General features: G+C 42.8%; 3 protein-coding genes across 4 annotated transcripts in view; 1 reads left to right on the top strand and 2 right to left on the bottom strand.

Moving 5' to 3' along the window:
- The window catches only part of abhd15a (abhydrolase domain containing 15a), a 374,815-nt gene that overhangs the window by 330,729 nt on the left and 17,150 nt on the right, over nucleotides 1-26,936 (top strand). The gene's annotated exons all lie outside the window — the stretch shown is intronic.
- Nucleotides 9-8,337, bottom strand: scarf1 (scavenger receptor class F, member 1). Its single transcript, XM_079514061.1, has 11 exons — nucleotides 8,038-8,337; nucleotides 7,565-7,626; nucleotides 6,734-6,835; nucleotides 5,448-5,988; nucleotides 4,890-5,102; nucleotides 4,361-4,489; nucleotides 3,336-3,442; nucleotides 2,933-3,044; nucleotides 2,524-2,642; nucleotides 1,580-1,717; nucleotides 9-1,308 (listed from the first exon to the last, which is right to left on the bottom strand). Exons 1-11 carry the CDS (start codon nucleotides 8,133-8,135, stop codon nucleotides 167-169), a joined length of 2,763 nt encoding a protein of 920 aa, XP_079370187.1. The 5' UTR covers nucleotides 8,136-8,337; the 3' UTR covers nucleotides 9-166.
- rilp (Rab interacting lysosomal protein) lies at nucleotides 11,008-26,743 on the bottom strand. Of its 2 annotated transcripts, XM_079513550.1 has the most exons (9): nucleotides 26,004-26,743; nucleotides 22,990-23,119; nucleotides 19,589-19,710; nucleotides 17,692-17,877; nucleotides 17,188-17,345; nucleotides 16,909-17,031; nucleotides 14,739-14,825; nucleotides 14,298-14,351; nucleotides 12,628-12,743 (listed from the first exon to the last, which is right to left on the bottom strand). In XM_079513550.1, the coding sequence occupies exons 1-8, from the start codon at nucleotides 26,364-26,366 to the stop codon at nucleotides 14,303-14,305; spliced, it is 1,218 nt and encodes a 405-aa protein (XP_079369676.1). In that variant the 5' UTR covers nucleotides 26,367-26,743; the 3' UTR covers nucleotides 12,628-12,743; nucleotides 14,298-14,302. The 2 variants fall into 2 exon arrangements, with proteins under 2 accessions (XP_079369675.1, XP_079369676.1); XM_079513549.1 differs by lacking the exon at nucleotides 14,298-14,351 and having other exon boundaries at nucleotides 11,008-12,743.

Below are 26,936 nucleotides of genomic sequence, written 5' to 3' on the forward strand. Positions count from 1 at the left end.
ACCTTTATAAAAACCTTGTTTCAGACTGCTTTGTGAAGATACAACACTGGAGAACAATCTTCTGCCCCAGGAGAACAATGTTGAAGCTTTATAAAATGGGTGAAGCTGCGTTTAAATGATGCCCTCTGTTTAAATAACAATGTGATACAGTACGTAAACGTATAACTTATAAGTGTTTGATCATGACATTCTCATAGCTGGGCTCATTCTTCATGCTAGCCATGATGCCTTCATTAGCGATAACCTCACTGAGGCTTTCACCATCCGTTCCTGGTTTCACAGTTAAGTGCCTGCTTTCATTTTGTTCAATCTCCGAAGCATCACTTTCTAATCCAACCGCTACAACTGTCACCTGTGACCCTTTGTCAGCTAAAGTCACCTCTGACACACTCTTCAAAATGGATGACCTCTTTGGAATGCCATCTTCTGATGTTGTAGAGTCATTATCACCCACTGTGCCATTCACATTGGCGGAAGAGTGGTTCTTCCTACTAGGCTTTCGCATGATAACCTCGTCCGAAGGCCCCCCTTCTTCCCAGACACTTGCCCGGGACCCAAGCTTCCTCCTGGGTGGCTTCGTGATTCCTTCAGCCACCTTTGCCTTGGGCCTGCTAGTTGTCTCCTGATCATTCCGTCTCTGGAGGCTGCCTAGCCGGCGTAGCATAGCCTGCACAGGACCCTCAGAGGTAGCCTCCACCTTAGATATGGGCCTACCCGCCTTACCCACTGTCACATACACTGTGGTGATCTTATCAGTTTCATGCTCCGCAGAGTGACCACCCTCAGGGGAGGATGCTGGCACCGGGGCACCTTTACGCGCAGCAGTGTTGGACATGGTGCGTCTTCTCCCAGCAGCCCCAGGGGCTTGTGGAGTGGCACGGCATGGGATGGCTGAGTACCTGTTTGCATCATGGTCTGCTGCCTCACTCAACTCTTGGTTGTCCCCACCTTTGCCATCAACATCCTCTTCTTCACTCACCACACCTTCAACCCCACCATCGTCCGTAGATCGCGCAGCACTTCCTTGAGCTTGCAGGGCAGAAATTATGAGAACACCCCATGGAGACTTGGGCTTGGTACGTGGCGGCCCAGGTGGAGCACCCAGGTCCTGGGCTGAGCCACAACGCTCTTTGAAACGGGTGCCCTCAGCAAAGGAGACAGAGGGCCGCTTAGACTTGGCGATACTGGAGGTGCGTGGGATGGCGAACGGCAGAGCCATGTCCTCACTGCAGAAGCCTGAAGGGTCCAAGAACATGTTGCATTTGGAGCTCATCTCTTGGAATTCACCACCGGCCACTGCTGAGATGTCTGTCCAATGGAAAAAAGGGAGATGAGAGTTTAACCACCCTTTGTCTACTTTTGGGTATGTCATTATAGGCAAACATTTTGTTTTAACTGTGAAAATAGCAGATCTACAAGCTTGTAATGTGACATAACGTCTTGTGAGCTTGTAGATTTTCACGATGTTTTAAATAGAGTTTACACAGACAGAGCATCAGACACAGACAGAGCATCAGCATCAAAGGAGTAACATTACAGTGAGAATAAAGAGTAAACTTTCGTTTTTCTCTATCCTTACCCTCCCTTGGGGGTACACAGTAAAGCGCCTCTCCCTCCTCTTCGTCACTTTCAAAAGAGGAGGCCTCAGTCAACCAGCCACAGGATGGGGGCTCAATGAAACTGTGGTTGAAGGTCAGCTCTGGGTCATGGTGTGATACTGTGGGGTGAAAAGATGGAAACCAGAGATGCAGTGACAAAAATGTTGCTTTTCAAGCAAGGCCCTGGTTTAAAGGGGAATCTGCGTGCGTGCGTGCATGCGTAATCACTAATGTTTGTGATTTTTTACATTACATTAGATCGGAAGTACAACCATTTCAGCTTATTTTGACCAGTATGCTAAAAGGGCACAAGTCATTGTATTAAATCGACTACATAAAGATATAAAGTTATAAAGTAATAGATTTTGAAACCTCTTTATTCACAGGCCATGTATACTATTTTCTTCTTCCTTTTCTTTGCATTAGGCCTATTTAATTGAGCTGTACTTTACAATAACTCTGTTCATGGCAAATTAAACAGAACACTACTATTTCCAACTTCCAGCCCACCTCTTGACTGGCTGACACAGTCTTGTTGAGTTAAGCGAATGAGCTTTGGAATCTCTGATGCTCCCTTTAGAAAATGAGCTGCTGCATGGCCACCAGTAGAGGGCAGGGCAGCTCTTGTGTATGTGATTTAAACAAAGGTTTTGGAGTAGGGACCAAGGGGCTCCATTTTCGTCACCGCTAAACCCCTTATCCCTAAACTTCTGTGCCCTTTTTTACTATTTTGCAACATTTTTGAATAGTTAAAATGGCCAGTCTACAAGCTCACAACGTGTCAATGTAGATTGGCTAGTTGAACTATTCAAAAATGTTTTGCAAAATAGTAAAAATAGGCAAAGAAGTTTAGGGATAAAGGGTTTAGCGGTAACGAAAGTGGAGCCCTTAAGTGTGTACCTTTCTGAAGAGACATCAGACTCACCTGTGACCCGTGGCAAGCCTGAAGACCAGGCAGAGGCACAGGGGAGAGAGGCACTGATATTAGCCAGAACATTATAGACATGATGTTTCATCCCAACTGATGTGCCAACATCATCCACCCTAGGAGACCATGGAGAGGTGTGGTTATAAAGGTACATTTCGGTATCGTAAATACATCAAGAAGAGAGGACATTCTGCCAGAAGACTACATTGAAGTACAATTCACTTTCTGAGACTGATTCATTATGTCATATTCTGATATTTATTTCTCATTTTGGAACTCAATGTAAACATTGTAAGCTGCTACAAAGTGTTGCTGGCAAACTATTGGACCCAATCCAGTCAAAGTTCATCCCGTACGATACAATAGCGTTGACTGAATGTATACTAGATGAGGGAGTAGTACAGACCTGTCTTTTACATCCGTAGGACCTCCACCACAACACAGACAACAGCAGAGTACAGCCAGCAGCAGCAGAAATACTGGCACAAGCACACCTGCTAGGATAGCCCCATGGCCAACTGACATATATAAATACACACACACACACACACACACACACACACACACACACACACACACACACACACACACACACACACACACACACACACACACACACACACACACACACACACACACACACACACACACACACACACACACACACACACACACACAGAGAGAGTGCATCATTAACACCTGATTAACACCAACTGTACCAACGAAAACACAGATGTGGATGGATGGATGGATGGATGGATGGATGGATGGATGGATGTGGATGGATGGATGGACAGACAGACACATACTGTTGAGGCAAGCACCAGTAGCTGGGTCACAGCTGACACCTTCTCCACAATCACATGCAGAGGAACAGTTGAGGCCATACTGGGAGGCAGGGCAGCTGCTGTTACAACTAATACAAAACAGAGGAACACTTGATTACATAACAGTAAACCTGTGGGAAGCTGCAACCAACTCTTGGTTTGTGGTTGAAAATGTTGAACAGGCTAGTTAATATTAACATCAAATATTTGCTGAAGCTGAGGTATCTTTAATTCCAGAAAGAAATAAAAAATAAATGTATATTGTGTGGACTTAGTGATGGTCAATATGACTTAAAAGTGATAACAATATTGAATTGTTGATGTTTGGTCTTCATTACACAACTCAGAAATGTACTATGATGGAAATGGAGAGATTGTTGGAGGATACAATGTAAACATTACTATATTTATTTAGTATATCTAAATAGAGATTTTTATTATTCTGTTCATTAAAATATATTGATCTGGAAAATTCAATATAGCCAATAGAGGTTTTACAGCAGGAGAATTAACTCGCATAACATCTCTTGAAAAGAAGAGAAGCAACGTTCACTCCTCACCCAATTTTCAAATAATTGTTCCAAGAATTCCTCAGAGGAAGAAGTGCCAACTTTAAAATTAAAACGATAAATTAGTTTGGAACATTGTTGGGCATGCCTAGCCCTGAAGCAGTAATTCACTTTGGCAGACTGTTTTGCCCTTTTTGCATGTCCAATCCAGGATCAGACAGTCTGCACATTAAGCCTCTGCGTGGGAATATGCTGTCATTATAATTTGAAACAGGTAACATGTACAAGCATGTACATATAACATTAAACAATAATAACAATCTATTGTTCTTGTATCAAAGTAAAAGGCAAAATTGAATGTGTCCATAAGTATGAGTTGCCTGAGTAGCCAATACTGACTGAAAAAATAATCAAAATATCCAACCAAAGTGAAATATTGCTTTAGGAACAATCCATTTAGTCGGCTCAGCTTGTCTGTTGCTTTCTCAGCCCTCTCACCTCTCTCCCTGAAAGCCAGGCTGACAGACACATCTTCCTGTCACATGATGGCAGTTACCATGGAAACATGGGCCACAGAGGAAGCGGCAGGCGTCTCCATATGTCCTATCAGAGCAGATCTCCTCACACCTGGGAGGAAGAAACAATATTCCAACATAAAACAATTTTGCTATTACTGTGTAGGACATCCCAATCTTACTTAAGATAGGAGGATATGGTTAGAGATATAGTGGTAGAGATACACTTATACTGTATCTCTCTCTTACATACTACTAATATGTGCTAACAACCACAAATTAAATTCCAATGCTTTTTAGAGAAAACGTTCTTCGTGAGAGATGTTTGGGCGGGGAACTGACAATCTCTACATTGCTGCAGAGCATTTCCACACAGATTGACAGTAAACAATACTGTCACATGGGATATGGAATAGTTAAGATTTACCTTAGCTGCAGTCACATAGGATAGGACAAAAGGTATAGATATACAGAACCCAAACACAAATGCACACGCCCACACACAGACACACCTTGGTCCAGCCCATCCAGGGTTACACTTCCAACAATCTCCTGTTCTAGGGTCACAAGTATCACCACGCTTGCAATTAGGACACGTTTTCAAACAGCCCTCTCCATAGTAATCAATGGGGCAAGGACGGTCACATCGTGGGCCATGCCACCCTGGCTCACAGTCAGCACACAAACCATCAACGGGAGAGCATGGTTCTTTACAGTAACCACAACTACGGACAAAATAAAGACAAAAATGAAAGGTTAGCCACAATAATAGCAAACAGAATCATGAGTAATACAGCATAATAGATGAATCTAAAGCTACAACCAGTGGCTTATTTTAACGAATAAAATTCTATTTTGACTAATCAGTTAGAGTATGTTAATACAATTTAACATCTGCAGTTGTTGGAGGTGACCTCCGTACTCTTGCATTGAGACACACACACACACACACACACACACACATACACACACACACACACACACACACACACACACACACACACACACACACACACACACACACACACACACACACACACACACACACACACACATAAACGCAGACTTACCTCATCTTACACCCACTGTCATACTTGCCATCTTCACAGGGCTGATTGCAAAACACACCTTTGTACCCTGGCAGACATATACACTGTCCATTAAGTGGGTCACAGCGGCTGTGTGTTAGGTCACAGTTGCAATGTCTGTCACAGGTGGGCCCCCACCAGCCTTCCTGGCAGTCGCACATTCCAGTCCGCTGGTTGCACTGGGACATGTAGCAGTTACAACTCAGGCTGCACTTCTGCCCCCAGTGTCCAATGTGGCATTGACACCCTCCAGTCAGCTGGTCACAGGTGGCACTCAATGCACCCCCGTTAAAGCACTGGCAGGGCTTGGCACACATCGGACTCCACCAGCCCTCGTCACATGTGCAGTTGCCGTGGACTGGATGGCAGCGCCCGTGTCGGGTGCACTTGCAGGTGTATTGGCAGACTGGACCCCAGCGGTTGGCATTGCAGGTGCATTCACCAGTGACAGGGTGGCAGCGGCCATGTGGGTGACACTGGCACACTTCGCGGCAGTCCGGTGCCCAGAAATCAGGAGGGCAGCCTGGCAGAAACAGGCAAAACAGAATGGATACCATTGAGCAGGACATCTAGCAACACATACATTACATTACTTTTTATTTAAAATTTTGTTTAACTTTTATTGAACTTGTCCATTGTCTCACTCTCCCAACGGCGAGATGTCATTGCAACATTGTCTTTGCATCGGTTTGTTTTTATATTTCAGAATAGCACATGCATAAAGTTAGTGGCAAATCGAGTGGAAAAGTCAGTGTCAAAGCAAGTTTAACGTTGTTTAATGCAATCAGATAGGACTTGTCTGTTTGGATGTATGGGCTGATAAGTCCAGAAAGTAGTTTGTTGCCACTCAGTAGGCATTCCTGCATAACTTCCGGGTATGATGATGATGTCACGCGCATACCCTCTATTGTTTCCACCCAGATGTCCGATCATCTGACAAAGTGAAATTAGTGCAGATGTGCTAGTTACATTGTATTAACATACCCTACCTTACAGATTCAAAAATAAATCATTAAAATATGTCCTGGATTGTGATCGCGTTAAGAACAAATTCGTATTTACAATAATGGCAAGGCAAGACTTATTTTCAAGTTTAGAGTTTACATGTATATTTGTATATTGTGTATTTATAAGTCCGTATGAATATTCATTTGATTGATCAATGGTATATTTGAATGACCATGAATCATGATCACATACACACATGCAATTTGTCTTTGTGCTGCTAAACAGTGGTGTAGTGTTTTATTGGTTTCATTGCGACTCACGTGTTTTGCAGTGGGCTCCATAGAAGCCAGGTGGACAGCGACAGACACCCGGATACACACAGAGCTCATCTTTCTGGCAGGCTTGCTTACCCTCACACACAGCTACACACACACACACACACACACACACACACACACACACACACACACACACACACACACACACACACACACACACACACACACACACACACACACACACACACACACACACACACACACACACACACACACACACACACACACACACACACACACACACACACACACACACACACACACACACACACACACACACACACACAATTTAGGCATTTAGCAGACGCGCTTAATCTAGAGCGATTTACAGTAAGCAAGAACAACACATGGTAATACATCAAATACATAGAAATAGTCATCAAGGATCATAAGCAAGCTAATAACCTAACATCCGACGCGCACGCACGCACACACACACACACACACCTCACTGTACAGTTGTACAGTCAGAGTCAAAGTCAAAGTCATACGATTTTTGTCACACACGTTACCGCAGTGAAATTTGTTCTCCGCATTTGACCCATCTCTTGGAGCGGTGAGCCGCAGTGTGCGCCGCGCTCGGGAATCATTTCATTAGTAGATTTGACCCCCAATCAAACCCTTTGATGCTGAGTGTCAAGCAGGGAGGCATTGGGTCCCATTTTTACAGTCTTTGGTATGACCCGGCCGGGGATCGAACCCCCGACCTCCCAGTTTCAGGGCGGACACTCTAACCACAAGGCCACTGAGCTGGTCACTGTGCAGTCACTGTGCAATTTAGAAGTAGCAAAAACCTGTTTGTTCAAAACTCACGTATCGTGCACTCTGTTCCTTCCTGCTTCCATCCAGTGCAACATACCAAGGTAGATGGGTCCCTGTACATTGGAGGGTTTGTTACTTGTAGTCATCATGCAATACATGTGCAGTGCTACCACAAGAATGTAACAAAGGCACCCTAGAGGTGTGCATGATAGCTTAGCTACCAAGTGCCATACTTCAATGTTACATCATTGTCTTGCATAGTTTAAGAAATGTTATGCAAGGAAGAGAAATGGCTTAAAACAAACTTTCAATTATTGCAATCAGGTTTGTCTTTCTGTGATTAAGTTCAGCGGTTTTGTGCGTCTTCTACGACTTGTTGAATCAATCAACCAATCAATCAATAAATCAATCAATCAATCAATCAATTAATAGAGATCTGATATAAGCTTTACTTAACATACATAATAAGGCACAAGGATAGACATAAGGCATAAGCATAAGACATAAGGATGCTAGAGCCATACCTGAGATTCTGGCAGACGTTTCTCCCGTCAATGTCTAGTTTCTGTGTGGAGGCCAGAGAGCAGCAGAGCAAAACAATCACAGCTCCCAGGAGCCCCATCTCTCTAAAGACGTCCTAATACTAAAACCAACGACTAAAAGCCCTGCTCTGGTCTCTTGTCAGTAAGTCCAGTTGTGTTCTCCACACATCTCGTCCTCCTCTCTTCTCTTCGATCAAGTCCTTAGTTTATCTTCCTTTTTCTTTAATGTCTGTTTACCTCCAACTCCAAAAAGGAAATGGAAGTCAGTCTATCGTTCTTTCAAAACCTCCACCCTTTCTCTTTCGTCCGTTCTCTCTCGCTCTATCTCTCTCTCTTTTTGGGGTGTGTGCCTTGTGGCTCTCTGTGTAGCCCGAGAGGTCCAAGCCCCCATGGATTTCCTCTTCCCATTTCCTGGGGAAGTCAAAGCCACTTCCACCTATTCAAGCTGACCCACAGCTTTTTAAAGATGGACACACGCACGCACACACACACACACACACACACAATCTACAGTACACGGTATACAGGCAAGCATATACAGACGTACACATGCACACAAACACACATGCACAGTAGTCACCTTTTCCCAGAATACTTCAGTGCCTCAGAGGGGAGTTGCTTGGAATTAAGTCATCTCCAATGAGTCATCAAACATACACAGTACAGTCTGTATGTACAGAGTATGATGGTCAGTATCATGTCAAATTATACTGACTTGATATTGACCATGATAGTGACATGATATTGACCATGATGCTGACCCTGATACTGACCAGACCAGACCCTGATACTGACCAGTATACTGACCAGGGTCAGTAAGGCAGAGGGACGAAACATCCGTGCTTGATCTGCTGCTGGGTTTTTGAGTGGCACAACCACTCCTATACGGAGCTTTGTGTGTGGCTGGGTCCCTGTGTCCCTGGCTGTGTGAAATAGCGTCCGTTGGTTTTCATCACCAAGTATCACTGTTGCGCAGCCTAACACACTAACTGTATATTATGATGATTTTGGGTGTGACTGTACAGTACAGTACAGTAGAGGGACCCTCACACGGTAACTGTCATTTCTCAACCGTTTTGGACGTGGGCCGAAGTATGAAGAAATGTACATGTCAATTAAAGTTTCAAAGAGGAAACCATGGCTCGCAGTTCTTACCAGGCCAGGTTTGCTGTGAGGCATATGGGTGAGGCTGCTGACGGGGGCCTTGGTTCCGGCAGTGGAGCTGGCTGTGGTGCTGGCGAGTGGGGGGCACAGCACCACAGGAGTCAGGGCTGTGGACGTTACAGGCTGGGGTGGGCGGGGGATGCTAGCTCTGCTGGATGAAGGCTGATGAGTCTGGAGTCAACTGACAAAGCGCAGGGAGGATTCTCTGGAAAAACTAGAAAGAGATATGAGACCAAGAGCGAGAGAGCGCAATGCTTAATTTATAATCTAGTGATGAAACAATTTTTATTTTATTAGAACACTTGAATTTAAGCTCATAATGGGTTCTTTCTCCTGAATGGATGAATCGGGTGTAACTGAAATTGCATTTTCCTATTATTAAATAGCCGAGACCTGTTTAACTAAAACCTTTGTTTTTAACCAAAGAATATCAGTTTTAGCCTGGTTTTATACATCCAATTTCTTTCAAAGATGGTCAAAAACAACCAATCTTAGAGCTCACAGCACACCGCAATGATGGACTATGTCACCCAGTACTACACACACAAGGTACATTGTGGTGGTCAGGTCAGCTAATATACGTTTGGTCTCACCTTGAGGAAAGGCACAAGAAGGTATGGCTGTGGTGATGAGTTGAGCTCTCGATATAACCTGCTGGTGAAGTCCTCTGCCTCAATCTTCGCATCCTGTTGCACAGTAAATGGAGGAGATTCTATTGGGTGTGCTAAATAACCTAAATAAATACAATTTTGGGGGAAAAAAACTAGAAGGGCATCATTTTCAAGATGGCGTCCATGATGGCTGCCAGGAGCTTAAAATGCCTATTCATGTAAACAAAAATCATAATTGTGCACACTTGGTAAGTATTTTTTGAATTTTGGCATGGTGTTAGTTATGGGTATTTTAAAAAAACACAGGAAAAAAGTTTCTGGCTCGCCAGACCCGGGCCGGGCCCCTGGGCGCATACCTGTGGGTCTGGAATTTCCGGGGACCCCCCAGGACCCCCACACGGAGTTGCACCACTCACTTCACACGGGTGTGATTTTCATTCAATAAATAAGAGATCCTAAAAGGACCAAGTGACTGCTTTTTTAAGACTGACATGATGCTAACGATGATACAGAGACACAATGACCTTATAGACACAATGACCAGTACCTTATAGACATAATGACCAATGACCCTATAGACATAATGACCAGTACCATATAGACAAAATGACCAGTACCCTATAGACATAATGACCAGTACCCTATAGACAAAATGACCAGTACCATATCAATCTGAGAATCCCATCTGCAAATAACGGAAAAACAGCTCCCCGTTTTGTCCTCGTAATGTGTTGACTGAGTCAACAGTCTGTCTTGAGAGACTAGTAGGCCTACCATATAGACACAATGACCAGTGACATCCCTGTCACACTCTATCACAGGCCACATCTATATCAACGTGTTGCATCGTGACAAGTAGTTGGCATGTAAATGTATTTGTTTCGGCCAGCAGCACCGTCGTACGGCAGAGTAAAAATAAGGCTTTAGTAGCTTTTTCCAGACACGCTGCCACCTCGTCAGGTATAAAACAATCTCTCATGACAGAACCCGTTTAGGTTCCCAGATTGAGTATAGGCAGGTCTGGTGTGTTACAGGGGTGGGACAACCTTTGTTAGTCTCTGCATTTTTTTCAGAGATTTCATGTTCACGCACGCACACACGCACGCACGCAACCCCCCCCCCCCCCCCCCCCCCCCCCCCCCCCCCCACAAACACACACAGTTAATACAATTCATGATTGCATTTTAAATAAGATCTTTATTCAGGTTTAGTTGCCAAAGAACCTTTTCATAACAAAAAAATAAACATGTTTACAAAAATACATTGTATACACATTTAATGTGTAGGAAAATATGAAAATATATGACGAGGATCGAACATTTTCTCCTGCAACAACCATATGCAAGAAAACCTTCTTTCACTACTTGTGTACGACTATGGTGTGCAAGCGGAGGAGAGCATTACAATCTAATTGATACATTGTCGTACAACCATGTTCATTGCTGACAATTGGCTCATGACATGGTCGTACAACAAAATAGAAATGGGCCAATAAGACACAGCTACTGTGGTGTGTGTGTGTGTCTGGCAATAACTTAATACTTACATATGGTTATAGGGACAGAAGAAAGCCTACTCACCATCGCTCATTTCCCCAAAGGAAAAACAGACACTTCCTCTAGAAGTGAAGCAGAGGCTGATGCCCCAGTAAATGCCACACGTCGTGTACAAAATTGAACACAATCCTTATTGTGATATGCTATCGCAGAAATCCTTTTAGGAGTGAGGCCCAATCCATATAAATACTTAGAATCTAAACATAGAATCTAAATCAATACATGAGACTCTCATACTCAATACATTCAGGATGGGGGAATACAGTGTATGTATTCACAGTTAAGTGCTAAATGCCATTAGTCATGACATATTATACCCACACATGGGTTGGGTAAGGACACAAAAATACCCTAAGTTAGGCGATTAGTTCAAGTTAAAATTTAAAATATAATGTAGGTTAATAGTATTCTCAATGAACCAATGCCCCCTTGTGGTACAAAAGTGTAGTACTGATTGGTTCCAATACAAGTTTCATTGTATAATACATCATGGTAAAATCTTTGGTTTATACATTTTTTTCCCCTGTCTAGTGTCTATATAGTATACACAGTCTCACTGAGAATAATTTGTGGATATATAAGATCAATGACAAAGTATCTCTCTCTTAAAAATGCTGCATTCACATGGAATAAGGCAAGCGGTAGACGGCAAAACCTGCTGGACGGCACGGCACGGTAAAAAGATTAAATATTTTAACATTGATGCCGTCTGCTGTCTGCCGTTACCGTCGCCAGTTCTGACTGCCGGGCCGTCCTGTTCCGTTTACCGTCCTGCTCCCATCCACTAAAATGAAGTCCGGTTGCCGTCTACCGCTTGCCTGATTCCATGTGAATGCAGCATTAGCTGTGCAACACTATGTATGCCAGTGCTGTCCATAATCACATCAATGAGAAATACAGTAAGAGGGAAGAGAGAACACCAGTGAAACTAACTATACAGGATGTGATAGAAAGTATGATAGTAATAAAAGCAAAGAAGAAAAAATAAATGGTTTCATGACAAGCAATGTCACTTTCCTTAAATTCCAAAAGAGCCCACTTGCTTGACAACCTTTACAAGTCTTAAAATGAAAATGTATATTTTAAAACCATATAATGACTTCATTGTCAACATAAAGGATAAGGAAAAGGTTACAAGCACATGTAAAGGGCAGGCTTTTCTTTTCAGAAAAGCAGAAGGCAATGTAGGGGCACAGTGCAGCAGTGCATGAGGAATTCACAGAGAAGGCTTACAGACGTGGGTTCAACTCAGCTCTCCCCGTTGACCTCAGAATCTCCAATGATCTCCCAGGCGGAGACAGAAGTGCTCATGTGGTTGGGGCTCCGGGCGCTGCCTGAACGCGTCAGGAAACCAAAGCTATTGGCAACAAGGGAGATAAAACACGCCTGAGGTCAAAATCGACTGCAGAGGGCTAGAGCTAAACATAGGTTAGAAGGATAGAAGATACCCCAGATCTTAGAACTGAGGTGGTGTCAATCTCTTAACTGAAACGGGGGACCTTGCAGATGATCTCTGCGAGGACACTGTGTTTGTGGTGGTGGTCATTGTTGTTATTTTGTCCAACAACTGTCCCTGATGTTGGGCTCTTATCTTGATGATATCTGACAAATGTGAATTGTAAGGTCTTATGGCCTATGGGCAATGATGTGCATGACAAAGCCATCTCATTCATTTCAAGACATATCTTGTGCACAAAAGTCAACTTCGGTGCAACCTCTTGAGTGAATTGAGTAATGGAATAATGGAGAGAGGGGAGGATGGAGGAATCAATTGGGTTAACTTTAACGAAGGAGAATACTTCACGCTCTGTCCACTTCATTTTGAAGTGATTACTTATGATGTGTCACACAGCTGGAACGCTGAATCACTCTGGATCCCGTAGGGCTGTCATGTGGAGGAGAATTTATATGTCACAGGAGAAAGAAAGAAAAACAGCGAAAATAGGCTATACTTTATGTATCCTCACTGGCCCCTTTTTCACCAAAATAACTTTGGTTCTAGAACTGGTTCTGTTTTACATTTTTGGAACCTTGGTGCTTTCACGGAACCGGTGGTCATTTTTTGGTTCCAGTTTCAAACCAACTTTAAGGATTCTGAACCAATTCATTTTCAGTGGAAACACTCTGAGCTGATTCAATATTAGGCGGGAAAAATAACGGAACCGGTTCAGCCCTGGTGGAAAAGGGGCCACTGATACCCACTCCAAGCAGCTTGGGGAGCCTCCTCTCTCCTCGCTCTCTGCTCCTTCAAAAGCGTTTAGCTGGAGTATTGCTTTAGTACTTAGCTAGTGACTGCAAGCCATGTCCTTGGTGCTGAATCAATGGGGGTGTCCCTCAAAATGTCCTTCTCAAGTCAATAAGCTATAAATCAATCAACTTTTATTTCAGGGCAGTCAGGTGGCGCAGGGGTAAAGAAGTACCTGCCCACCACTGCAGTCTAGGGGTTTGAATCCACTGCAGTGCATCTGGCTTGCAGAGCATCTACAGTACACAGTATTATGAAACAAATGGCCGTGTTCAGGGGAGGGAAGCAAGGGGGGCAATCTTTATTACAGCATGTACTCCTATAGGCTGAGGCGGCCCCTGTCAGCGGGGAATGTTGAACAGGAGGAGTAGGATGGATGCGCCAAGTCCTCCCAGTGGGGGCTCTTCACTGGCAGGTTAGCCAAAAGGGTGCAACAGCAGTGGCAAGCAGTGGGAGGAATTAATTGGCATGACTAAATTGTAAAAACTAAAAGCTGTAAAAATAACTGGATACTCTATTGTTAGCGCCAAGATATGTTGTTCAGCCAACAACAATGGGTTAGTCGTTTAGCTAAATAACCAGCGACCAGCAAGAGGGGACCCAAAATTAGTACTAGAAGGGATAGTGTTGAAGTTACACCAATGAAATACAACTAAAGTTAGTCACCTTTTTCATAGTCTTCCCCTGGAGAGGGAGAACTTCTGTGTACTTCCCTGAAATCTGAGTCACATGTGTGATGTCACCAATAGTTCAAAACTATTATATAGTCCAATATGTGGTAACATGGCACCTTTAACATATACAGGAAGCACTGACGTCAGGAAGCACTGACGTTCGGAAAGAAGATAAGCTGCTATCTTGGAATTACGGGTAATTATTTTGTTGCCAATTTTCATATTCATAGATCCTTACCTTTTCTATAAGGATAAAGGTGTTGATATGCAGCAAAATCAAGGGGGTACTTTTATATAAAATAAATAAATAAAAATACAACATTGTTGTGTTTAATTAATATACTGTACATGGGGAGGGTGTATTTTGAAGGGTTTAATATACAGGAGTCTTTTAGACATCTGTATGGATCTTTAGGCTGAAACTTGTACTCACAGATTTCTGATTCGAGATTCGGCTGGTCTCCCATCGGTGCTGTCCTCTTCTGTCTGCTCGAACAAGGGACCCTTCTCTTCCTCATCACTGGCGGTGGAGACAAATGAAAACCATATGAAAAATGTGACTGTGTGTGTGTGTGTGTGTGTGTGTGTGTGTGCGCACGCGCGCACACGTGTGTTTGTTTAGCTGTGTCCTTGCCATTATTGTAAATAAGAACTTGTTCTTAAAGCTAACATCCAGGACATATTTTAATGAATACATTTTTATTTTAACTAATCTGTAAGGTAGGGTATGTTAATACAATGTAACTAGCACATATGCAATTATGCACTAGTCTCACCTTGCCAGATGATCGGACATCTAAATTCAATGTGGAGGAGCAAGTGTCATAGACAGGCCTCTAGTTTCTGGGCGGTGCGCTCAACAGGGAACTACTCAGCGCAGTAAACTGATTATAAGCCAAAACTGTTACCGTGGATGTCATGTTCCTGATGTCATGTGGGTGTCAGCAATATCCCACTGACAATGTGCAAGTTTATCTAATTACATCACGTCCCAAAGTGACGTGTAACATGCTTTTTAGTCAAGTTCAGAAATGGTTTTATGAGCTGACCATTGAACAGTAAAGGTTATAAAGGTTATAAGTAAAAACCTGTTTACCTGGAGCCTTCCAAATCCAATAGACAACCTAAAGTAAGACACTGACAGTCATTGAGTCTGCACGTGTACTGCAGGGGTGGCTGACTGTCAGTTACTGCCTGCAATAAACGTGCATTCCACTTATACTTTGTTGACTAGTGTCCCCCAGGGGTCCAATAGAGGTCATGCGCATGCATAAAGTGAGTGGCAAATCGAGTGGCAAACTGAGTTTAACGTTGTTTAATGCAATCAGATATAGGACTTTCTGTTTGGATGTATAGGCTGTCAAGGCCAGAAAGCTGTTTTTTGCCAATCAGTAGGCGTATTTATTAATCTGGGCATTATCTCAGGAATCGTATGTCCCACAAGAACTCCCACATGAAACTAATTTCATAGACTGCCTTTTTTCACATACAGTACTACATACCATTGCAAACATCTGGCACTTCCTGTCTCAAAAACATGCAGATAGACTAGTCCACATATTTGCTACCTCAAAGCTGTATTGTTACAATTCCTTATCATCAAGCAACACGTCGACACGTTTGCTTAGTACAAGAACAATCATATTTCTCTCATATTAGCTACTGTTCTGGCACCCTGTAAAATCCAGAATAGAATTTAAAGTCCTTATCATCACCTACAACGCCCTTACAAAGACATGAAGTCCTATAGGCTGATTTTGTTGTTTATTTTCCATTTCGAATACAAGTTTACTTGTGGTTCCTAAAATCTCCAAAAGCAGAATGGGAGGCAGAGCCTTCAATTATCAGGCTCCTTTCTCTGGAACCATCTCTCAGTGTTGGTCCAGGACACCCTCTCTATGTTTAAAAGATGTCTTAAAACATTAACTTAAAAATAAAAAGCTTATATAGTTGCCTCAGGCTTACCTTGGACTAGCCCTTAGTTATGCTGCTATAGCTTGCTATAGACTGCCGGAAGATTTCCCATGCCTCACCTAGCTCCTTTCCCTATTTATTTTTGTGCTTTCTTGCCTCACAGGCATCCATGGATCATGATTATGGACCCCCCAGCAGCAGACCGAAGGTTTCCATGGAGTATAACTGCACACTGTTATTGTGTTATTGCATTGTTGTGTTTCTCTCTTCCCTTGCCTCTCTCTCTCTCTCTCTCTCTCTCTCTATCTCTCTCTCTCTCTCTCTCTCTCTCTCTCTCTCTCTCTCTCTCTCTCTCTCTCTCTCTCTCTCTCTCTCTCTGCCCACCTAAAGCCAGGTTCTGTTCAAGGTTGCTCATGAGTCATGGGTGAATTGTTGGATCTCTGTAAATTAAAGAGCATAGTCATAACCGACTCTGTATCTAAAGTGCTATGACATATTATTTTAGTCAGTAACTGCAGCACACACTGATACTGCTGCTGTGTGGCAAACTTGCATGCAAACCCTCACTTGTGCTGCCGATAAAAATGAACTCTTACCGCCCTTAAATGTTATTGCTGCTGTTGTTTTGGGAAGAGAGAGAGAGAAAATAATAATGAAACGTAAGACGAGAGACAGAGTAAGAGTCAAACCTGCTGCATTCATCCACATGAATTCCCAGCATCTTGGCCTTGATAACCGTCCTCTGTTTCCTGATCGTGGAGCGGATAGCATCTAGCAGGAACCCAGGACACATTTCATCATTTAGGATCTCCCTGTGGACAACACACACATATACAATAAGTCAGAGTGCGTTCATGTGAGATCACTGATTAAAAACGCGACATTAATTCTATGCCATTGTAACAACCATTACAATGGGGTACCACAATAGTTTAAATGCCTAAAATGTATATAACACCCCACCGCACCTCTGGTAGTAGTTCAGCTCCTCTTGGACCAGGAACAGGTTGGTTTTGAGCTCATTCCTCTCGTGTAGTATGTCGCGTACCTCCTTCTTGGTGAAACAGGGTGGGTCTGGGTCGGGATCACCTGCAGTCTGTTCCATAGACGTCTGACGTGGACTGGACTGTTGAGAGATTTAAAAATGGTCAGTCTGTGTTTGATGCAAGGTTGAATCCAAATCCCTAGCCTCCACAGCTTAGAAGTGAACGGGAAATGCACAAGAATAAAATGTAGGATAGGACAAGGAAAGCTCCAATTGAATCAGTATTACCAGACATTTGCTGTACATTTGAATATAGAATCAAGCTAGCAGTGAATCGTTTACTTTGCTGAAATCTGATTTGTGTAAAGAAAGAAAAATCACACACATACGTGACATACCCACATAGTATAATATATAGAGTATATATACTGTAGTACTTTATAACCTGCAGAGAGACAGACAGAGAGAGACAGACAGGTGTCCTTACTGGGCTACTAGGGTTGGCGTTGCCCCTCTTAGTTTTGAGGCGTTCTATCTCCTTCTCTTTCTGTTTGAGGTCAGCCTCCATGTCAGCCTTCTTCTCTGCAGCGCTTGTCAACTGGGCTTGCAGGACATTCTGCCTGTGTCGTAACTCTCCATTCATCTTCATAAAACGTTCCAGTTGCTCCTGGAGCTGGGGAAACAAACAGCACCCCCATACATGCGTGCGCACACACACACACACACACACACACACACACACACACACACACACACACACACACACACACACACACACACACACACACACACACACACACACACACACACACACACACACACACACACACACACACACACACACACACACACACACACACACACACACACACACACACACACACACACACACACACACACACACACACACACACAATCATGAGCACAAAGATCCAGCTCCACCAGTTTAAATACAGTTTGCCAGAGGTGAATCTCTTAATCGCTCTCTGCCATGGATGAACAATGTACATTGTTAACATATGATGAATTAGCTCCCAGATTGATGTGAAAGGACGCAGTACATAGGATTTAGACTTAAACAGCGGGGGAGGGGTGGAATGCAAGAGCGAGATGACAGAAATTCTTTAAAACAAAAGTTAACATTCCATTTGAGCAGACAGAGATGCTGGATAAACTGTGTGGTTTATCCAGTCTAACATTCACTGATTTTACTTCAGTCACATGATCCCAGAAGAAAAGAGTAAATCATAAACAAACCCACACCCAGTAGTTACTGTTTAAATCATTACACGACAGAACATGTCTACACACGCACCGCCGCAAGCGCAGTCACACACACACACACGCCCACGCACACACACGCCCACGCACGCACGCACGCACGCACACGGCGCGCGCACACACATGTATGCACACACAGAACCTGTGTTTTAGGGAGTCGCTGCCTAGACTCATCCCAATTCCAAAGTGTGGCTCATCCAGTTATGTATCTATAGTGATTATGTCAACAGTCCGCACACTTGCTTCACTGGCTGACAAACTAAACATTTTATCCTTTATGTCATATCACAGGACAACAAGTAGGGCATTTCCCACTCAATTAATTGCTGCTCACCTAGAGGACAATGCACGAAATGGCACTATGTGACTAAATTAATAATAATTACTTTTTTCCACTTACAGATTAGTACACCTTTGGACATACAAGGTGGAATAATGAGGAAATGTGAATTGGTGCAGGATTGGAATGCGTATGAACGTGACTGTAATAAAAGGAGTGAAGTATCAGTCAACAAGGCAGAAAAATAGGTCACCCACCTTGATAACATAACTGTGTTGTCACCCACCTTGATAACATAACTGTGTTGTGCATAAATGTGTTTGTGCGGGTGTCATTTAATTTATACTATAATCTCAGAATGCACTACGTTGTTATATTATAGATTTCTATTTCTACTATTTTAGATTTTCTTTCTTTCTTTAAAAAAAAAAATGTGTGTCTGAGGGTTTTTAAAATACTGTACCACAAAGAATATACGGTATATATATGTATACATATTATACTGCTAAAAATAGCTAAAATCTTTCTTTAAAAGTAATAGTTTTGGACATACAAGGTTTCCACCCGACAGCAATGATAAGCATGTGTGTGTGTTAGCTCTGGCATAGTCTTAAGGACTTCATGTCTTTAAGGCTATGGACCAGAGCATGTGTGTGTGTTAGCTCTGGTCCATAGTCTTAAGGACTTCATGTCTTTAAGGCGATGGACCAGAGCTAGTGTGTGTGTTAGCTCTGGTCCATAGTCTTAAGGACTTCACGTCTTTAAGGCTATGGACCAGAGCTAGTGTGTGTGTACACTATGTGCATTCTGTGTCTCTCCTTACCGCTTCCACCTCTTTGGAGACCGTGGAGATCTCCTGTACTTTGGCCCTCAGCTCGTCCCGCTGCTTGTCCACTACTTCCTTAAGCTTCAGCATAACCTCTCTCTCCTGTCGTTGCACGCGATCTGACACACAAACACATGGATATGGTTCTCAAACGTTAAAATTTCAAGGACATCCGTAACTTTGAGAGTGTACAAATGGTTCCATTTGTACACTCTCAGAATTACAGACCTCTAAGGGTCCATTTGGAACCCCTGAAAATTAAGGAACCCAACCCTGAGTTTTGCGGGACCCCACTTTGAGTATTGCACCAATGTGCTGCACCGATGAAACAAATTCAATATTTTAATGTGGTTTCTTTTTGTTTAGAGCACAGCTGTTATGATTATTAGAATGTTGAATAACTCACACTGACACACTGATAGCCAATCTGCAATGTTTTATCATAGGCAAGAAAATATTATGATATAAATCAATATTTTGATCTGATAGCAGCCTACCTTTGATACATTTGTTTTGTTATAACACAAGTACATAGCTGTAATTACCAACACCCCCTTAACATAACATACAAAACTTAATTTAATGAACACTGCAGCTTTCAAATAAATCATCATTACATCTATCAAAACATTTCCTGACAAGCCAGTCTGAGCTAGATTGTAAATTACCCTTATCATCAATAATAATAATAACTTGGGAAGGATAAGTAATATTAAATTACTTCTATAGCATCTGAGTGAGTCTATGGGAATGGTGATCTCTGTCTGTTGACTCCTCTCCAACTGCTGAGTCAATTTAAAAATAAGATGTTCTCCAAACTAAGGCCCTCACAGCAAAATGCAGTAGATGACTCTTGAGAGCTGCAGTAGTAACTAGAAAAAGTGCCCCTCGGGGCACAGGTCTCCACCAGGCCAGGTCAGGTTGTGGCCTCCTAGTGGCGCTATAATAGGCCAATTAACATGCGAGGCGAGGCGAAAAGGGTGCCTTTGAGGCATTTTGTTCCAAAGATGTGTTTAGCAAAAATCCACCTGTTGGTGGTGCTATAACAGGCCAATGTGAGGGTGGGATATATTCCTCAGCCTAGTAGGAAAGTCAGTGAAAGATTTCACGTAAAGTTCTTGATTTGAGGCTTTTTGTTTAAAACGGGCCAATCCTGCAAACTTTGAAAGCCAATGTTAGCCAATTAGGATGGAATGTGAAATACTGGACAGATTCATCTTGACATCTTGAGCACATGACTATAGAGATACTGTGTAACGATTTGTGGGATTTTTTGACAAACTCTGGAGGAGTAATGTAAAAATGTGTTTTACAAAAGTCGGCCTCATGGTGGCACTATAACAGGCCGTTCTGGAAAGTTTGGGGCAGAGGTTCATCGTTGGTATCTAGGAAGTTTGTGTGCAAAGTTTGGCATCGACCGGCGGTGCCGGAGATTAGCTGGTAACGGACGGACGGACGGACGGACGGACGGACACACACCCACGCGGACGGACGGACGGAGTGCAAAACATACTCTCTCCCCATGCCTTCGGCCTGGTGGAGGCAATTAACTACCACATGACTAAAAGTCTAACTAATTTAGTTAACTATCAAGTAAATTGTTGTAGCGATGGAAGCTACAGCATTGACTGTCCCACATACTGTAGAACAGGGTCAATGTGCAGCTATAGGAAACTGTAGCACCTGAACAGCTCTTTCCACACGAAAGGCAATACTCCCATTGCAGGAAAGTCTCAGAGCACAAATAATGTAGATAGACCTTGTCCAAATATATCTAGTCAACATCAGAAATACATTTGAAATGCACTTGTGGATTGCAGGACACTCACTTCACAAATAAATCACAGTATATTATGTCAGCATTTGGCTGTTTAGTGTTACCACATGTCCTAACAAGTATGAGTCAGCAGAACGACTCCATTCTCGTGGCTCACATTACTTTGGAATGGTTTCTGTTTAGTGCTAAGTGTTAGTGAGTTAGTGACTATTATTTATAAGGAATTAATCTAATTCACTGGTTATTTTTTCATGATTTTCTATTCTCCTGTAACAGAACTGGAAACTGTAGCAGGATGGAGGTATTTGGGAACTTTAGGTTAAAGTCATCATAACTCACTAATTTAAATCAGTTCATCATCACCATTATAAAACAATATTGATGGAGTGAAAGTGATGTGATTGCTGACCATATTTACTAATAAATGAGTCATTAATTAAAGCAGCATTGCCGGCTTAATATAACAGACTCACCCACTGTCCCTGTGTCAAAACATTAAACCCTGATTTCCCCAGGCTGTATAATGGTTTATGTTGTTAAACCTCAAAATTTAAGGGGTAGGGGAAGATATATTTTCTTCAGTTGAAAATGTGTCGTTTTTGTGGAGCGGCATAGTTATAAATATAAAGTATAAATTGAACATCACCGTGTGCTTCCTACATGTTTAAACCATTAAGCACTAAAGTAGGCATATAGGGAAACTGTTTGACCTTTGACCTTTGTTCCAGGTTAACTGCAGGTGCGATGGTCTCAAAAACATAAAGAAAAAACACAATGCTTGCCATTAAGCAAGCATTTGTCATTTTAGATTTTTGCATCAGCTATTCAAAAGTAGCATACACAAGCTCAGTTCGAGCTTGTACATCTGACATCTGTACATTTTGGAAAATGTCAGAAAAATGTTCAATAACGTTGAATTACAAAAAGGTTTGAGAACTAGTGGTTAGAATGGGCCCAAGGCCCTATATAAAGGGTTAATAAACAGTTTGGCTGCCAGAATTATATTTCTGTCATTATTTTTATTTTGTTTTTCACAAATTTTTATTTGGGGAAAGGTAATTATCGTAATTTGTAATTACGTCACTTCCGGTATCATCTCCTTATTTGGTGTTGAGCCAGTGATGGCTCACAACAATGACAGCATTGTTTGTCAAGCCTTCCGTGTAGACGGAAGGAAAGTTTGTTTGGAAGCAGCGTGTCATTAACCAAGGTTTGTTTTGTTGTTTCTGAAACAATGTTAAGTTCTTTGTCAACATTTAAGCCGTATGTTTGATTTGTATATGAGTTTAATTGATGTGATTTGTTTTTGTTACAGTTTATTGTGTTCTTTGGGCTCCTAGTACTACTGCACGCATACCCCTTCACTGCACTATGCTGCCAGTGAGGTACGGTAATTTCCAAGTGTATTTGCTTTTGTTTTCTCATGTGTTTTAAGTGTTAACAATGCATGTTTATGGTTTTTCTGATCGTTGTTTATTTTTCTGTGTTTTGCACAATTTGACGTTGGTTACTTGGTTTACTATGACCGTTGGTTTGAAGAAGTTGGTCTATTGTGAGAGCTCAGTAAAATCATCAGTAAAACAGAAACGACTCATGGAGGGAGTGATAAATAGGTACCTACCCTCCTGGGCATGGCTGCCCCTTAGCCTACTCTGAAGCTCCTGTCTCTCATCCCGGAGCTGCTGCACCTGAGCCTGCAGGTCTTCACACCTCCCCTTCAACTGCTCCTCCTTCTGCTGCGCCTCCTGCTGCTGAGGGAAGGAGCTTTTTTTTTTATTATATTAGTTTTTATTAGGTTTTTTATAGACATGACATACAGGACATACATAACAATGACACATACACCAGACTAGACAATGTATAAAACGAGTGGCAAACCTATCGTGATAAGATAACAGGCTATGAACACAACAATCATAAGACATCAACAAGAGTACAGCAGCAGGGCATACAGAACATAATCAGCAAGAGAGCACAGCAACAGGGCAAACAGGCCAGCGGTTACACAGCAGAGTCAAGGTGAGTTGTAATAGGGCCCCATATATATTCAAATGTTGCTATGCTGTCTTGGCCGTTGCATCGCAACCTCTCCAAATGTATCAATGATATAAATTCATTGAGCCATTTGGAGAAACAGGGCACAATGGGTGTCTTCCATTCAGTTAATATGATTCGTTTGGCTACCAATGTACCGAGCATCAGCGTCTGCTGTGTAGTGTATGGCAGCGCGAGGGAGGCATCAGAGCAGCCGAAGAGGGCAGCTAGAACATCAGGAACAATGTTAATACGGTATACTCTTGAGTACCATGCAAAGATATTTTTCCAAAAAAAGATAATCTTTGGACAGGACCAGAATGTGTGGCCCAGAGTGCCCTTGGAGATGTTGCATCTACCACATATGTCAGAAACAGCCGAGTACATTTTGTTCATTTTGACTTTTGAGTAATGTAGTCTATGGATGACTTTAAACTGGATGAGTTGTAATCTAGAGTTGACTGAACCAGAATGGATCCTCCTTAACCCCTCGCTCCATATCTCATCTGACAGCTCCAGGCCAATATCCTCCTCCCAGGCAGCCTTTATATGGTTTGTTGATGGGATAGATAGTTTGGAGAATAGTGAGACAAATTTTGAGACAAGTTGTTTGGAGTTGGGATGTTGTTTCAATAGCGCATGTAAACAGTGATCCTGAGGTAAATTTAGAAAATTATGAAATTGATTTTGAAAAAAATGTCTAACTTGTAAATAGCGAAAAAAATGGGAGTGTGGGAGAGAAAATACTTCTTTCAGCTCAGAAAATGATGCAAATTGATTGTTTATATATAGATCTGAAAATTTGGTCAGGCCCTTGTCCTTCCAAAGAGCAAAGGCTGCATCAGACTGAGATGGAATGAAGTTGTGATTATAACATATAGGAGAGTGTACAGACAGATTGAGAACTGAAAGTACCTTCTTTATTTGTTTCAAGATTTTAATTGAGTTTCTCAGTACGAAATTGTCTTCCAATAGATGCGCTGGCAACTCTTTTGAGGAGAACAGGAGAGCTGAAAGAGAGCTGCCCTTCACTGCCTGGGATTCAAACTGGAGCCATTTAGGAGTGTCTGCAGATGATTGAGGGAGCTGGTCTTGCCAATAAATTAAAGCTCTGAGATTGGTGGCCCAGTAGTAGTGTTTAAACACAGGGAGGGAAAGCCCCCCCATTTGTTTGGGTTTCTGTAAGTGATTTTTTGAGATACGGTTAGATTTGTAACCCCAAATAAAAGACATTATTATTGAGTCTATTTTTTTAAAGAAATTAGATGAGAGTTTGATTGGGATGTTTTGAAATAAATACATAAACCTGGGGAGAGAAACCATCTTGATCGCGTTCACGCGCCCTATCATTGATAGCGGCAGGGTTCTCCAATGTTCGATATCTGTTTTAAGTTTCTCTAATAGAGGAATAAAGTTATATTTAAAGAGCAACTTTGGCTTCACTGGGATGGATAAACCCAGGTATGTAAACTGTTCTGTAGCGATCTTAAACGGGAGGGAGTCAAGATATGACTGCTCCAAATTATCAGTGAGAGGAATAAATGCGCTTTTTTGCCAGTTGATAGAGTAGCCCGACAGTTTACCGAAATATTTAATTAAGGAGAGAAGCGGAGGGAGTGATGAGGCTGGATCCATCATAAAAATTAATAAATCATCGGCGTAAAGCGATAATTTACATTCCAGGAGGGAAGGAGCTTGACTGTCAGTGGGAAGCATTGATATACCCTATATCAATATCTGTATTTACACCTGGTATAATTTAACCCAAAGCATACACCTCCCAATCCTTTGAGACACACATACGTGTATTTCGCAAAATTTGGCACCGACCGGGTTAACGTGCCGGAGATTAGCTGGTAACGACGCACGCGCGTGCACACACACGCACGCACACACACACACACACACACACACACACCTCCCCATGCCTGGTGGAGACAATAACAGTAGAATAATGAACAGAGCTCTGCTACAGTGCATAAAGGGATGAGACTCACTCAGCTGCACTGCCTTTAATCAGATTGAAAGTACCATCATGTGAGGTGAGGTAGTTTACTCCTGAGTGAAAGGAAGTAATATATATCACCCTCCCGCCCACACACACACACTGTCACACACCACTTCCTCTGCTCTAAAACAGTAGTCTGTAGCACTGTAGCAGCAACATGGCACTGATGGCAGGTGCATCATGAATGATATTGAGGAACCTCAATAAGAAATGCTAAAAAGGCGCTCGGAATTTCTAGAATTCCGCAACGTTTTCACTGCATTGGCGGTGACCTGTTCAGTACTACTTGGCATAGGTAGCAATCAATCAATGTCACAGTCAAAGTGACATTTGCCACGCATAAACACAAATAATAAGAGTTGACTGGGGTCAAGCAACAAGCACGCACGCTTGTTGTTGTACAATTTGTAGGCTAAGGTTTTTAATTCCAAAGGCAGACCGCAGACGGGTGGGGATTAAAGGCTTCCATGCGTCATAAGCGAAATTTGCAGATCTGCAAGGCAAGCTCAGAACCCTATCATATCGGCTATTTTTTTTCGGCCAGCGACACCGCCGTACGAGTAAATATAAACGGGATGTCTTTCTTTCCTCACCCGTATTTCATGCTTCTTGTCGTTGGCCTCCGCGTCCTTCCCGGTGCGTTGTTTCTTCTGCTGCTGCAGCTGCAGCGTCTCGAAGGTCTTGAGCAGCTCCTCTTCCCTCAGCTTGTGGGCATGGTTCCTGGAGGCGAAGCTCTCCAGCAGCTCCAGGACCTTGACGATCTTGGGCACCAGTCCCGCGGCGCTCTCGTTGCCGTAGCTGTCGATGAGCTGTTCCACCTCGGAGCCGACCAGCTTGGCTATGTCATAGACGTCGTCCACGGTCAACGCCGAGAACGACCTCTCAAAACAGCCTTCTGTCTGATTCGCTTCTGGTATTAAAGGCTCGCTGTCGCTCGCCTCGCATGTTATCTCCATTTCTGCGCCCAGTCAGCTCAGCAGAAGGGCAGACAAGTGCACTTTATTATCATTCGAAAGTCGAAACCGAGACTACATTTACACAACCGCGTCGAGATTATTATCTGAAAAGCAGGCGTCTCAAATGACAGCGGACAACATTCTGATTCGTGAATACAACACACGAACTTGAACTTGAATTAAAAACACAACTGAGATAACCACATGTGCAATCAGTAAGTTGTTGTTGTCCAAAATGCAATAAGGTCCACAAAACCGCTACACCCGCTCAGCAAAACGTTGGAACCTGACATTTTCTCCCGACAAGACATCCGTTATCCGTATAGTTTTTGTGCATCCATAAAATATAGAGCTCACAATAATAAAAAGAACATCGAGTACAAGGCAATGCACTGTAGCAGACAGAACTGTTGCCTCAGCCCTGCTATGTTGATCCCTCCTACTCCTCCTACTTTTCTGACCAATGTAATAAGAGTACTACTACATGTTAACGCATGCCAGCCAGGTCGACCATACTCTAATCGTAATGCATGAGAGAGCATACAAATTACATTTCCTCTAAAGACAACG

Source organism: Electrona antarctica, assembly GCF_951216825.1.
Source record: "Electrona antarctica genome assembly, chromosome: 11".
Taxonomy (NCBI): Eukaryota; Metazoa; Chordata; class Actinopteri; order Myctophiformes; family Myctophidae; genus Electrona; species Electrona antarctica.